Consider the following 13362-nt stretch of genomic DNA (forward strand, 5'->3'; position numbering starts at 1 on the left):
GCCAAGTGTAGTACTAATACCTGCAAGTGGATGAACAAAGCGTGTGAAAGTCGTTTGTGTGGTTTCAGTTCATGCACGTGTTTTTGTCTTTCTGATTTCAGCAGACAGAAGGAGGTGCACAAACAGACGGGCAGCAATCACAGACACAGAGCAGTGAGAATACTGAGAGCAAATCCACTCCAAAACGACTCCATGTGTCTAACATTCCCTTCCGCTTTCGAGATCCTGACCTTCGGCAGATGTTTGGGGTAAGTTACCAGCACCTTTTAAGGAGTGGCAGATTCTCCTTTCCTGTGGGTGTGACACATGGTGCTAGGGTATTCATGTGAAGGAAAACCCCTTTTCCCTCAATTTAATCAGTACAGTGTACAATATTTGCAGGACTAGGACCATTGGTAGTGTTTACTTAAGCTGATAAATACGTAAGAAAACTATGTTCATGTCAATATGATGTGTAACCTAATATTGGGCTTGGGAAAAAAAATCCACCCAAAACTTCACTTTCTCTCTCAGTGTGAAGTCTAGAATTAGACACTGACTTAATATATCCTTTGCAAAGCATTGTTTTTAAGTTGCTTAGAAACTTGTTGAAATATTTATGTCTTTCCTCATGATCTGCTTCTGTGCTGAAAAATTGCTGCAAGGAACTGACCAACTAGTTATTGCATGTGGAAAAGCCAGTGCAAATCAGGTGGTATTTTACACTGTGCATGATCCACATTCTGTTTCTTTGGGCCAAATAGTTTGTCTTCCCTAATGTTTATATGCTATTCATCATTCTCAGTTTAGAAGCTCATTGAGGAAAAAGTGTTTTCACGTGAGTATAGATGGACAGAGAGATGTTAGATACAGAGATAAACGAGTTTAGATGCTTCATGACCTAACTTCCAGGTGAAGCTGGTTGTGTAACACCATCATCAGGAATCCTTGACTTGTTGATATGATGGTAACATCCTTGATTTTATGACCTGTTTTAAAGTCTTCAGAAATAGGTCTTATTATTTATGAACTTAACAAACTTTATATGTTGCTTCATGTTTAAGATGCAGTGCAGAGGACTCAAGTCAGAAAGGATCAAAGCAATAATTCCTTTTACCATCTTCAGCCTTAAGTGTGCAGCTTGGTTCTAACTGCATAGCCATAGAATTATTGAATTGTTTTGGTTGGAGAAGACCTCTAAGATCAAGTCCAACTATCAACTTGACACCACCGTAGCCATTAAGCCATGTCCCAAAGTGCCGTATCCACGTGCTTCTTGAGCACCTCCAGGGATGGTGACTCCACCTCCCTAGGCAACCTATTCCAATGCCTGTCCACTCTTTCCATAATTGTTTTTTTTCTAAATATCCAACCTAAACCTCCCCTGTCACAATGCCAGGACATTTCCTCTCATCCTATCATCTGATACTAGGGAGAAGAGACTGTAGCCATCTGTTCTTCAAAAATAGTTCCATGTTTCTGTTTCAGTTGTTGCATCTCAAGTCATCTTTGTGAGTGAATGCCCCTGCACACGCATTCATCTTGAGAATGCTGTTACTTGTGAAAATGTGTCAAATTCATGAACTTCAAGCTTAGACTGCTACAAAGGAGAGAAGAATTTGGCTTATCTGTTCAGAGCTGGGACAGTATAAAGTGAACAAAATGCGCAGAAATGTTAATCTCAGTGATGACTGTCAGCAAGCATCCCAACTGCTGTATTATGAGAGATCTTTACTCTTTGTTCTTGAAGGTTTTCATGTCCATAAGAAAGTGCTCTGTGGGTGACACCAAATAGAGAAGAGTAGTCAAGGGTGGGGAAATAAGCTATATGAGCTGGTGTTCCTCATGTTATTTGTTGTTTCTTCAGTTTTGCTCTAAACATCATCTCAAGTTCCAGATCAGTAATGTAACTTTAACTGGTGTAAATAGTATATTCCCTGTAGGACCTTTTGCCAGGTCCCCTCATCATGTGTTTGCTGAGAGATGGGCCTGCCAGAATAGCATTCCATTTATTGGCACAAAACCTTTATGAACTATTTTCCTCTAATAGAAAACTTGACTACTTTGCCAAGGAAATAATCAATGGTTCTTGCACATCTCTTTTTCTCGCCATGCTGCTTCTGTCGGCATGCTCAGAGCCTCAAGCATGAGAACATTGCTCTCTGAATGCTTCTTGCTCCTATTTCTTTTTCAGGATCGGGATGCTTTCCCTTGGGTGACTTACTGAAACTAACCCTTACTCCTACAGGGGACTCATGGTTGTCTGAGTCTTCATCTGAAGCTAGCCTGTAACCCCCATCTTCTCCCTCTCCCTTCTGTGTGTCAGGTCACATTTCCTCAACGTCATATCTGTGAGACTCAAAATCCTTGCCTGGAGTGATTTTCCCAAGCTACTGTACAAAGAAAGGAATTGGGTAGACAGCAAAGCCATAGAGGAAGAAATAAATGTGATGGGAAGGAGGGAGTAAAGAAGTCCCCTGAGGATGAAACAGCATGCGAGAGGTCAGCCCAGTCCTGGGGCGCAAAGCATTAGCTAATTCTTTTGTCCAGACTCCAGCAGAGGTGGACTTCAGATGTGTTGTCCTGTGTGTGATTAAATGGATGTTATGTAATGCTTTCTAAACCTTCCCCATTAGGGAGAGCTGCAGACATAAGGATTTCCTGGCAAATTCCAGCTATTTGAGTTTCAAGTCATCTCTCGCCTATTGCATGTTTCTAACAGGTCCCCAAGATATCCTCAGGAATGGAATAAACACTTCCTTATGTATATGCTTCTTACAGGGAAGCAAATAAAATTGGCTGTTTAGAACAGGTAATATTTACCTGACATTTCATGATGCCAATAAAAAGACTTCCAGAAAGCTTCTAGAAGGTATAGGTCATTTTTTAATGCACACAGTTCTGCACCCACTGTGGAATAAATCAATAGTTGACCTTGTTCTAGCAGATAAAGAAGAGTTAATAGCTGACCTGAAATCCCATGGTTGCCTAGGTACCAGTGATTGTTATTTGTCTGTATTTGCTTGGTGCAAACAGAGTATGGCATCAGGCAGTAATGTAAGGAGCTTTAGAAGACTCTACTGCTTTGAGTTTAAACAATTGGCAGGATAACTACCCAGGAAGGTACCTTTAAAAGAGAAGTGTTAATGGAAGCTATGAAGTATTCAACAAAATCATACTGGTAGCCAAAAAGGAATGATTACAGACTCACTGAAACTGTGTTAATAAAGCACAAAGCATTCTGCGCATTAGACAGAGAGGAAGTAAATGACAGTGAACGTAATTGCAAACTTAAACAATCAAGTGAGAAAGGAAATGTGCTAATCATGGAGGTATGAGTGATTTGTGTTCAGAGGAGAAGGCGTCCATCTTTTATATGCAGAAAGGAAAGACCTTGGTGTAGGCACAATATAAAATGAGGAAAAAGTTGTGGTTTTGGGGGAGAGAAAAAACAAAACACTGCAAAGCAGATAAATAGCAGCAACAAACAAAAAAACAAAGAGAAAAAACGGCAGAAGACCCACACTTGCTGTATTTATGATGTGAGAAGGGTTATTTGTACAATGCCTGGGTTTGTACATAATTGATGACACAGGAAGATGAGATGGTGCTCACTGCTATCTAAAACCCAGCGGATCTAGGTAAGATGTGTCCAAAGGTAACAGCCAAAGCAGGGAGCTCTTCATTAATGCTAACTTTTAGCCACTTCTTGTACATTATGAGAGCTGCAAAAGGCTTGAATACTCTGGACCAGGATACAGTGTTGAAAAAAATGAAAGCGATGGCCCCTAGAGCTGCAAGCCATATGTCCATATGTTGATCCAAGACAAAAATAATTGTGGAAAGTTTTCAAAAGTGTGGAGAAATGGTTTAATATCTGTTCAGCATGGCTTTATCCAAGGTAATGACATCTCTGCAGACAAATACTGTCTTGCCTAGTTTGGTGGGATTGTACAGAGCAACACTGATATAGCTCACCGGTGCTTCACTAGTTGAATTCATCTAAGTGACCAAGGTTGATTTTTAAGAAAAAAGATGCTTACCTCAGATCAACCAGCACCTGACAAGGATTTCACATCTCTTTAGTGGTAGATAATAAAAAGGTAGTGGGGAGACAGCAGTGATTGAGACTGTTTCTAGTGTCAGTTTCCACAGGGATATGTTTCCTTTGCAGTCCTGTTTAGTATCTGTATCAACCCATGGAGATAGTGCTATTAGAACCTTGGCAGTACAGGTTTGATGTTAAAAAGCCATTTGTGGGGGAGGAAGGAGAGAGATAAGGTTACTGTTAGAGAATTTCTTGAAATGCCTGGTTAACTGGCAATAAATCCAACAAAATGTATTTGATGCACCTCAGTGCAGAGTACTAAGTAGGTAGGAGCCAGGCTGTGCTTGTGGGATGGAAAGCCTTTCTGTGGAAAACAGTGATTTGGGAGAGTACTAGTGATTGTTGAAGATAGTTGCTTCAACAATGCAAAGAGGTTGAAGGAGGGATGTAATTTTGCTCATATTCAAAGCTGAAAAGGACTGCATAATTTCTTTGAGTTCTGAGATCAGTTTCAGATATCTGGGGCTTGGAAGCTGAGTGGCTTTTTGTGTAAGGTGTTGGGTACGTGATTTACTTGGCTTATTAAAGAGAGGTTGGGTGATGACAAGGCTGTTCTGTACAGGTGCTTATGCATGGATGATACCTACTGACAGGGGGTTTAGGTCTTGTTTACAGTCATAATAAGATTTTTCCAGTTGGAAAGTTGATATAATACAATTAACCTTGAAATAAGATAAACATTTAGGCTAATTTAAGCAATGGAACCATTTACTAGGGAGTAAAAGAGTTGCGATTGGTGTTAAAAACAAGTTAACTCTTCAAAATCTTACTATCCTGAAGGACATTCTTGAACTAGTGTGTAAGGACTCTGACATGATGGTAGTGGTTTTCTTCTTACCTGCTGGTAGGCTGTCCCCTTCCTTTTACTGCATCATATATGCAGAAGGAAAGCTCATGTTTCTCTCAACATATTTTCAAGCTTTTCAACTTTGCTGTCATGATAGTGTCTGTGCTTGTACCTCATGGCTATTAGCCTCAGACCTTCCCTCTTAGGCTTTAAGAAGCAGTTTTCCTTCCAGTATAAGATTGGCTGGGATACTCTGGTCAGTTCTGTACTTCAGAGTAAGATGAACTTCAGAGTCTTCCAAGGTAGATAGAGGCTTCCTTCTAGAGGAAAGTCCATCTCTTCTCAAGCCAAATCATTAATTTGCTCCACAAAGACAAGCAAAGTGGGTCACTTTAGTAGTTCATATGAGTATCTGAGTACTAATCTTTCCAAGCTGTTGTGAAAGCAACAGTATGAAGAGTCAGAACTGATGTTTCTCAGAACTTACCATGGTGAAGTACTCTTTGCTCAAGAATCTGTTTTTTAGAAAGGAGACAGTGTAAAATCAGGATTATGTTGATGACAATTGCAGATGAGGGTGGGATAGCACAGTGTAGGGTGTGAAGTCATTCAGACTCTGACTTCAGATGGAAGCACTGTCATTTTTACAGCACGCTTACTCTGTGGTTACTGCTTGTAGACTTAACTGCTTCTGATGGAGAACTTCATCAACCTACTTGACATAAAGGATTGCTGTTTGTGATCAGCTACAACAGTAATAATGCATAGCACTGTTATAGAAGGATGACTTTTGAGTCACATTTAATACCTTTTTCAAATAATGAAGTTATGAATAACTTTATTTATTAAAGGTGACAGCATGGTAGCTGCCTTTTTTTTAACATGAGGTTTTAAGGGAAGTCATGTTGTTATCCTTTGCCTTCTCTAAGCATAATTCATATCATTACTGCAAGGTTCTTATGCTGTATGTTTGTGGTCAACCACTGCTTTGTATGACCCAAGCAACACAGATATTTCAATAGATATTTTTAGAAGCTCTTGTAGCCTTCATATCTGAGCCTCTGGGGAAATATTTTGGCACTTTGCACTTCCTAAAATATCTCAGTGGATGTAATTTCTCTTCCAACTTCGTTCTGTTGTCAAGAGTGCAAAACACTTTTGTGAGCCTACAGTTTGAGGCAGAAGCAGTAATAAGAACACAGCAGTATCTCAATGAGAATTTGGTTGAATTTTAAGTCTATGTTTAGTAACACATAATTTTAAATACACAAATAATTTGTGATACACAGATCTGGGCAAGGGCAGAAAACTGCTTGTTAGGCATTAAGGTAAGTAGGTAAATAGTATGGTGGACCAAGAAGCATCATCAACTACAGATGATGCTGTGAGGCCCAAGGTACAGCAAATAGGAAAGTTGCTAAAAGATGCTCTACTTTGTGTGGATTGGACATCTGAAGGAGTAAATCTTGTCTTCTGGATATCAAGATATGTTGTTGTTTTTTTCATTTCCCTGATACTGGCCACTTGATCACATGTGACAGATCCTATGTACCAGTACTGGAAAACAAAAGTTGTGACACAAGGTGGCCTCTTGGTGATGATTCTTGTTTTCAAGTTCTTCCTGAAAGAGAGCTGCAGCCTGGTCACAGGGCACAGCTTTTTTCCTGCTGATGCTGGTGAGAGTTAGAAGAGGCACTGCTGTTTATCCTGATGTTTTGTCAGTAGCATGGTTTCTGAGGTTACCTTTTGACTTGTATGCACAGTGCTGCTTGAGCATCCTACCTTGGCTGTACTGGCTACCGTGGTATGTCTGCACGGGGGTACTTCTACTGCTGCAGCTGTCGGTATCTATTGTACTCTCTTGTCTTGCTCTGCAAAACTTGACATAGACATTTCTGTGGTGACCATGTGTTTGGATGACACTTCTGTGTAAGGTTTGTTTAGGTTTTCATATGAATTACTGGAAGAGTCTGCAGTGAGAGTGGTCTGGACATTGTTTGTGGGGAGCAGTGCTGTGCTGTGGCTGGATTTGCTTTCATAAAAGGCCTCGGTAGATGACAAGATGTTGTCTTTTATAATCCAGTTTTGCACAAATTCAGTCGAGATGTGTGAGGAGTTCTCTCAAACTGAGCTTTGAATGCATACTGCCATGTGTCCAAGTACCTTTTCCATGGCAACAGTACCACATGACAGTGCAGTCACACCTGGAAACAGCTCAGGGCAGGAACATGGTACTGGAAGTGTAGACCTGGCCTTGTGTTAGGATCTCTGAAACAGCACTCTGTGATACTGTTCACCTCATGTCACTGTTCTATGTGAAAATCTTTTATTTCTGAGTCAGAGGATAACAAATTACTGAGAGACTCTGTTTGTTGTCACTTTCCTGGCATGGCAAATGCAATCTGTAAATCCTGTTAGGAATCTGTACTCTTTGTGTGGCTTCCTTTTAAAGTCTGCTTTCTTAGAAAGCATGTGTTTTGTCGGGCAGCAAATCAGCCCTAATAAGGGCTTGTTGGTGCTTTTTACTGCCCCTTCAGTTGGTAAACTGTGGTTGTGCTTTGGTTTATAAATCCTTTGTGCTTCTCTCTTTCTGACAGCAAGGCATACTGGTATCACTGGGCTGAAAAGGATTTGCTTTAGCAAGGTTGACCCCACTGTATGGAAGAGGTGTGAGCTGGGTTTAGGTGAGGAAATTCATATACTAATAGCAGTGTAGCTCTGGCAGATCCCATGCTACCATAACTAAGCACTGAGGTGAAGCCAACTATTCTCAGTTGAAAATATGTCCTCTGGAGCTGGAAACTAAGGACTCTGCACTATGGGCCTACCCTGCATATGAAATGCTCTTGCTCGTGCATTTCAAACTTAAGGACGTGAAATGGTTTCTTTCATACAAGGCTGGTTTCTTGGCTATTTTGATTTCCACTATCTTTGAGAATGACATTGGTGAGTTTTAACTAGTTCACTGCAGTCCTAAGTGTATTTTGTAGGGCTGATGCAAAGTCAGTTGGGTAGAGAAGGTTCTCTTGTGGGAATGCGAGTTTGTTGCATGGTGGCTTATGTCACCTTTTGTTCCATCATTCTGAGAGAATTTGCCTGGTATTCTTTGTTCACTTCTGTAAGGTTAAACTATTTGTCTGGCACATTTGGAGCTGATTTTGGAAGCTTGAGACAGGGAGAGGAGGCTTGGCCAGCTGGAATAGAGCACACAGGACGGGTTCTACCAAACTGTCAGTACCTTGGAAGGCAGAAGCTCTCTGGTGCCAGATCTCTCAAATTTATTATATATAATGTACTTATGGCCTCTGTTGGAAAAATCTGCTGCCTTCATGTCATTGGGTGGAAAGGAACACACAGCATGCATGTGCCCTTCCTTGCACAGTGCCCTTGCATCTACGATAAGCTACAATGTGTTCAAGCAAGAAAATGGAGTGCTGGTCATAGCCGATGTCTGTTAATACCTTTATGCCTCTTACAACTGATGTTTCCAGCAGCCCCTTTTGCCGTTTTGGAGGAGATGATTCTCATTTACCTGCATTACATAAAAATATCTAGAAGCTGCTACAACATCACTCCAGGAAGGCTAAGAGCAAGGTGCTATAGTTCTTGTGCCATGGCATGACTGGAAGTGTGTGTGTGTCTAACCATTACGTGGCACATCCGTGAGCAGTTCACAGAGAAGGCTTTTTGTGTGACCTGAGGTGTAAAGGGTTGGCTTCTTGGTTGCATAATAAAGTTTTTAAGGCGTGATAGGCAGCATTTGAGATGTGTAGTCCTGCAATGCTGCATTCAGAGGCTGTGAACTCTGCTCAGGACTTTTTTCCCCCTGCTGCTGTGCAGGGTTGTAAGTAGGAGTTCTTGATAATCATTAAGTGCATGAACCAAGTCTGTGGGGAGTCTTTGTGTCTTCAAGGTTAGAGATTAGAGGTCTAGTCTTCATGGATGACCTAAGCATGGGTCTTGTTTTATTTGGCCAGTCCTTCTGTCTGCTGGAAACTGCAAACATGCCTGTATTCATGATTAAAAAAAAAAATCTGTGGACTGTTTGGTGTTGACCCTTGTATTTAGACAGCCTAGCATTTTCCATACAAAAATTGTGACCTTTTGTGAAGGAGCTCTTAAAACTCCGATTGTTTGCAGTAGACTGTTGACATTTGGTAGGGGAAGCACCATCAGAGAACAAAGTGCCTTTTTATGTTCCACTAAATTAGATTCAGCTTTGAAGGAGATATAAACTGTTAAAATGAACTAGTTCTTTTTTCCCTGCTTTCATTCTTCAGGAAAAGCCTGGTGCACTACCAAAAAAAAGTATCTTCAGTGCTGGACCTGCTGTAACCATTGCAGCAGCGTGGACAAGAGCCATGGTGTTATGAGCTGTCAGAGCTCCTGTGGCAACAGCCATGGTAGGGTCTTGAAGAGCCCAACACACATCCTCCTGCTTCACAGCCATGCTGTTTTCTTCCAGGGAGTTTCACAGAGCAAGAAAACCCTCCTCTGCAAACCTCAGTTCAGCAGATATCCCTGTATTCTCTGTTTCTTCTTTCCCAAGCAGATCTGCTCCTGCTTCTTCAGAAACCCACAGCTGCTAGGTAAAAAAGAGATTTGGGGCAGTTTGCTTGGATAGATGAAGCCCATTAGAGTAGCTGTCAGTAGAGCTGCAGCAAGCACAACAGCATTTGGTGATCTTTGTTCTGTCATCTAGGAAATTACATACCTCCATCTTCTATAGAGCAGGGAGGCAGCCTTGCTATCTCTCATGGAGCTAGGTCAGACTGCTTGCTTTCAGCATTACTGCCAGCTTTTCGTCAGCTGCAAGAAATTAAACACACAAGACAGGATTCCCTGTTGGTGTGGAAACCCTGCGCGGTGAGCTCGGCTGAACGGGGCTGGCAGGCAGTACTGGCACTAATACCCTAGGAGCCAGGCCCAGCTGGGTGTGGAGAGAGGGGAAGATGGCACAGCATAATTGTGCACCAGAAGCTGCACAGTTTGTTCTCTCTCGAGATGATTCTAATGAGGTAGAAAATGGTGATTTTTGATGGCCTTGAAGATTCTGAAAACGATTCTGGCTTTTGCATATATCAAGAGCCTGACTGTTTTAGTGTATGTGCAAGGCAAGGCAGATGAACTGATCTGGCAGCTACAGATCCTGTTCTCAAGCAGCTTGTGCTGCTTTCCACTCCCCTTTGCTTCTCAGAGCCCTAATGTTCACCTGATCCTTTGAGCCACTTCAGATCAGTAAATCATCAAAACTGTTGTGTTTATTCCTTTTGTTGGGCTATTTTTTTTTTGGAGGATCAGTAAGCTCTACCAAATTATCTACAAGTGAAAATGAAAACTGAGGCTGGCCTTAGGGAGCTAGTGAGACCAGACAAGGAAGGACAAGGGGACAGCCTTTCAGCAGCTGTGAGCTCTCAAATTGGTCCAGCCCCTGTAAGGTAATGGCACTGAAATAGTCTACCAAGAATGCAATTGTCTGGTTCCTTTCATGGCAGTGCCCAAGCCATATGCAACAAAGACAACAAAAAGCAATCAACAGCTAATCTCTTCTATAAGCAAGCCCACACTAAGCGTGGGATAGAAATGAGAATGTGTTATAGCTGTGATTGGCACAACAGTGGACAAAAGAAAATCTAGCGTGGATCAGGCTTAAGATGTTGAGGTTTCAAGGAAGATGCATGTTTATGTTAGCATTATTCAAACTTTGCATAACGCAGAATATTGTGACTTCAATTGTACTTGGGATGAATAGGAGATCAAGTATTGTCTTTTTAACAATAGAACAGTAAAAACAACATCTGTGAGCCAATATTTGTAGAAGAATACATCTATCTCCTTTTTAAGAATGGAGAATGGAAGTAGACAAATGAGAGCTAAAAGTGTTGGGAGCATTTTATTTGCTTAAAGACAGTTGTGGAATACTTGTTCAAGGGACTTAGCAGCACTTTGTTGCTTTTCATAATCAGAGCTTCTTTGCAGTCATCATGGCTCATTGTTGTGAGTGTTCCATGTTTGCAAAGCTGGACACAAGTTTTTCAAGCATTGTACTTACAAAATGAGCATTATACCCATTTGATTTTGAATTGAAATCACAGGATATCAGGGGTTGGAAGGCATCCAAGGAGATTGATCTAACCCCCCTGCCAGAGCAGGACAATACTATCTAACACAGCTCACAGAGGAACACGTCCAGATAGGTCTTGAAAGTCTCCAGAGAAGGAGAATCCACGACCTCTCTGGGAAGCCTGTTCCAGTGCTCTGTGACCCTTACAGTAAAGAAGTTGCCCCTTGTGTTGAGGTGGAACCTTCTGTGCTGCAACTTACAGCCATTGCTCCTAGTCCTATCCCAGGGAGCAAGTGAGCAGAGCCTGTCCCCCCCACTTCTGACCAGCCCTCAGTCTTCTCTTCTCCAGACTAAACATCCCCCGGTCCCTCAGCCTCTCCTCATAAGCCATGCCCTCCAGTTCCCTAATCATCCTCGTAGCCCTCCGCTGGACCCTCTCCAGCAGATCCCTGTCCCTCTTAATCTGGGGTGCCCAAAACTGAACACAGCATTCAAGATGAGGTCTCACCAGGGCAGAGTAGAGGGGCAGGAGAACCTCCCTTGATCTGCTGGACACACTCTTCCTAATACACCCCAGGATCCCATTGGCCTTCTTGGCCACAAGGGCACATTGCTGTGCCATGGTTAACTTGTGGGACAGGACATTAGGACATGTTCACCAGAGAAAGAAGGCAAATACTGCATTAAGAGAACCATGGCAAAGTGGAGAGTATACTTGTGCCTGGAGGTTGTGTTCATCATCTTTGCTAACTGTGAAATCATCCTTTTGTTTCTTGTTGACACTTTCTTCATTTGCCTGCTACTTTTACATCTTCTCCAACACTGAGATAAAAAACATGGTGATGGAAGCTTTCAGAAATAATGGTGCAGGAAATACACAAAATGCAGCATTTATCTGAGCAGAATATTCATCCCTGGGATGAGGACTGCCCCATAAATATGCTGTTGAAAGTGATTGTTAGCCCTGTCTTTCTGGAGAGTGGATCTCCAGTTTGGAAATACAAATTGGCTTTTCAAGAGGACAGAGCATTGCAGTCCTATTGAAGTGGTGATGCTTCTGCCTATAGGTTACTGTTTTCAATCTGGCCAGTTCAGTAAAAGTATCATTATATGTTCCAAAGTGAAGGATATGATTCATATATGGTTCTACAGAGTGTAGTCAATCTCCTTTCTAGCCTGTAGCTCTTACTTCACATTTTCGCTCGGTCCTAAATAGGGAGAATTTTGGAACTCATCATCACAACAGTGCAGAGTAGCAGGACCTTGCCCTCCTCAGGTTCTCTAGGCTGTGATAGAAGTCAGAATTCTGTCATATGTGATAAATTTGCATGACAGGTTGGAGTCTTAATTGACTACCCTTCCAGAGGGATAGCACCGCTGTTCAGTTTCTCTTTGTGATAGCCACTTCAGGAAGAAGATAAAATGCTGAATTACATTGGAGAAACACAGATGTCTGAGATGGAATCATACAAGTGTGTCTTAGATGAAATAATAGAATGAGGGAAGTAGTTGTTTAGATTAAAAAGGAAGAAGGAAAAGCTGCCTCAACTTCCTGAAAGTCTTCTTGAGATTGGTTTTCTTCTTTTAGACTTTTGTGAGAAAAGCTGGCTTCTGTGACCAAGAGACTGCATGCCCTAACCCAAGAGACCTAGGTCATGTCACTGGGATTTTAAGCCTCTGTCTGTATGCTAGAAATGCAAATATTTTAAACTCCATTATTGTACTAAGCCATACTCCAAATGGTAGGCACAAGGAATTGCCAAAACCCAATATTTTCCCCTTTGTCTCTTTGCAGCAATTTGGAAAAATCCTTGATGTAGAGATAATCTTTAATGAGCGTGGCTCGAAGGTAAGTCCTGTTTCTGTACCCACTTCTCTTGTTTTGATTGCAGAGTAAAAAAAACACAGTTCATTGCCTAGAGAATATACTCTGTAGAGATCAGCAGGAATTAGTATGAAGGGGGAAGGGAAAAGCTATTTTAGGGACTGTTTCCTGTTCCCTCTGACTCCAGATTCTGAACATGGTCATTTCTGGGCAGCATGTACAAATGCTCCTAGATATTCTTGTCTATAGTGTGGGATCAGGTTCCTCAGCTTGTTAATAAACAGTCAGTCACTTAACCCTTCATACCAACCTGTTCCTATTGTATCAGTGGTAGATGCCCTGTAGGGAAGGCAGAATAAGGTAAAACAGCTTTGTGTGATGGGAGACTGTAAGAACACAGGCTAACCCACCCAACCCTGCAACCACCTTTTTGTTACATTGAAATAATTCTGTAGAAAAACTGTCCTATCTCATATGTGAAAGGATTTTTGTTTACTCTTTGCAGAACTGTGTGATACTTCTGAAATACTGACCTTTCACATGTGAGATATCCCATGCTTAGTAGAAGTAGCCTCATTCAACTTGCCCTGCTTTGTGGG

General features: G+C 41.7%; 1 protein-coding gene across 7 annotated transcripts in view; it reads left to right on the plus strand.

The window, feature by feature from the left end:
* The window catches only part of RBFOX2 (RNA binding fox-1 homolog 2), a 171951-nt gene that overhangs the window by 125736 nt on the left and 32853 nt on the right, over positions 1-13362 (plus strand). For all 7 annotated transcript variants that reach the window (XM_064155349.1, XM_064155350.1, XM_064155348.1 and 4 more), the window contains 2 exons: positions 102-248; positions 12734-12787. In XM_064155349.1, coding sequence (XP_064011419.1) covers positions 102-248; positions 12734-12787 — 201 coding nt within the window. The remainder of the gene's footprint in view (positions 1-101; positions 249-12733; positions 12788-13362) is intronic.

The sequence above is a fragment of the Pogoniulus pusillus genome, chromosome 15 (genome assembly GCF_015220805.1).
Source record: "Pogoniulus pusillus isolate bPogPus1 chromosome 15, bPogPus1.pri, whole genome shotgun sequence".
NCBI classification, from domain to species: domain Eukaryota; kingdom Metazoa; phylum Chordata; class Aves; order Piciformes; family Lybiidae; genus Pogoniulus; species Pogoniulus pusillus.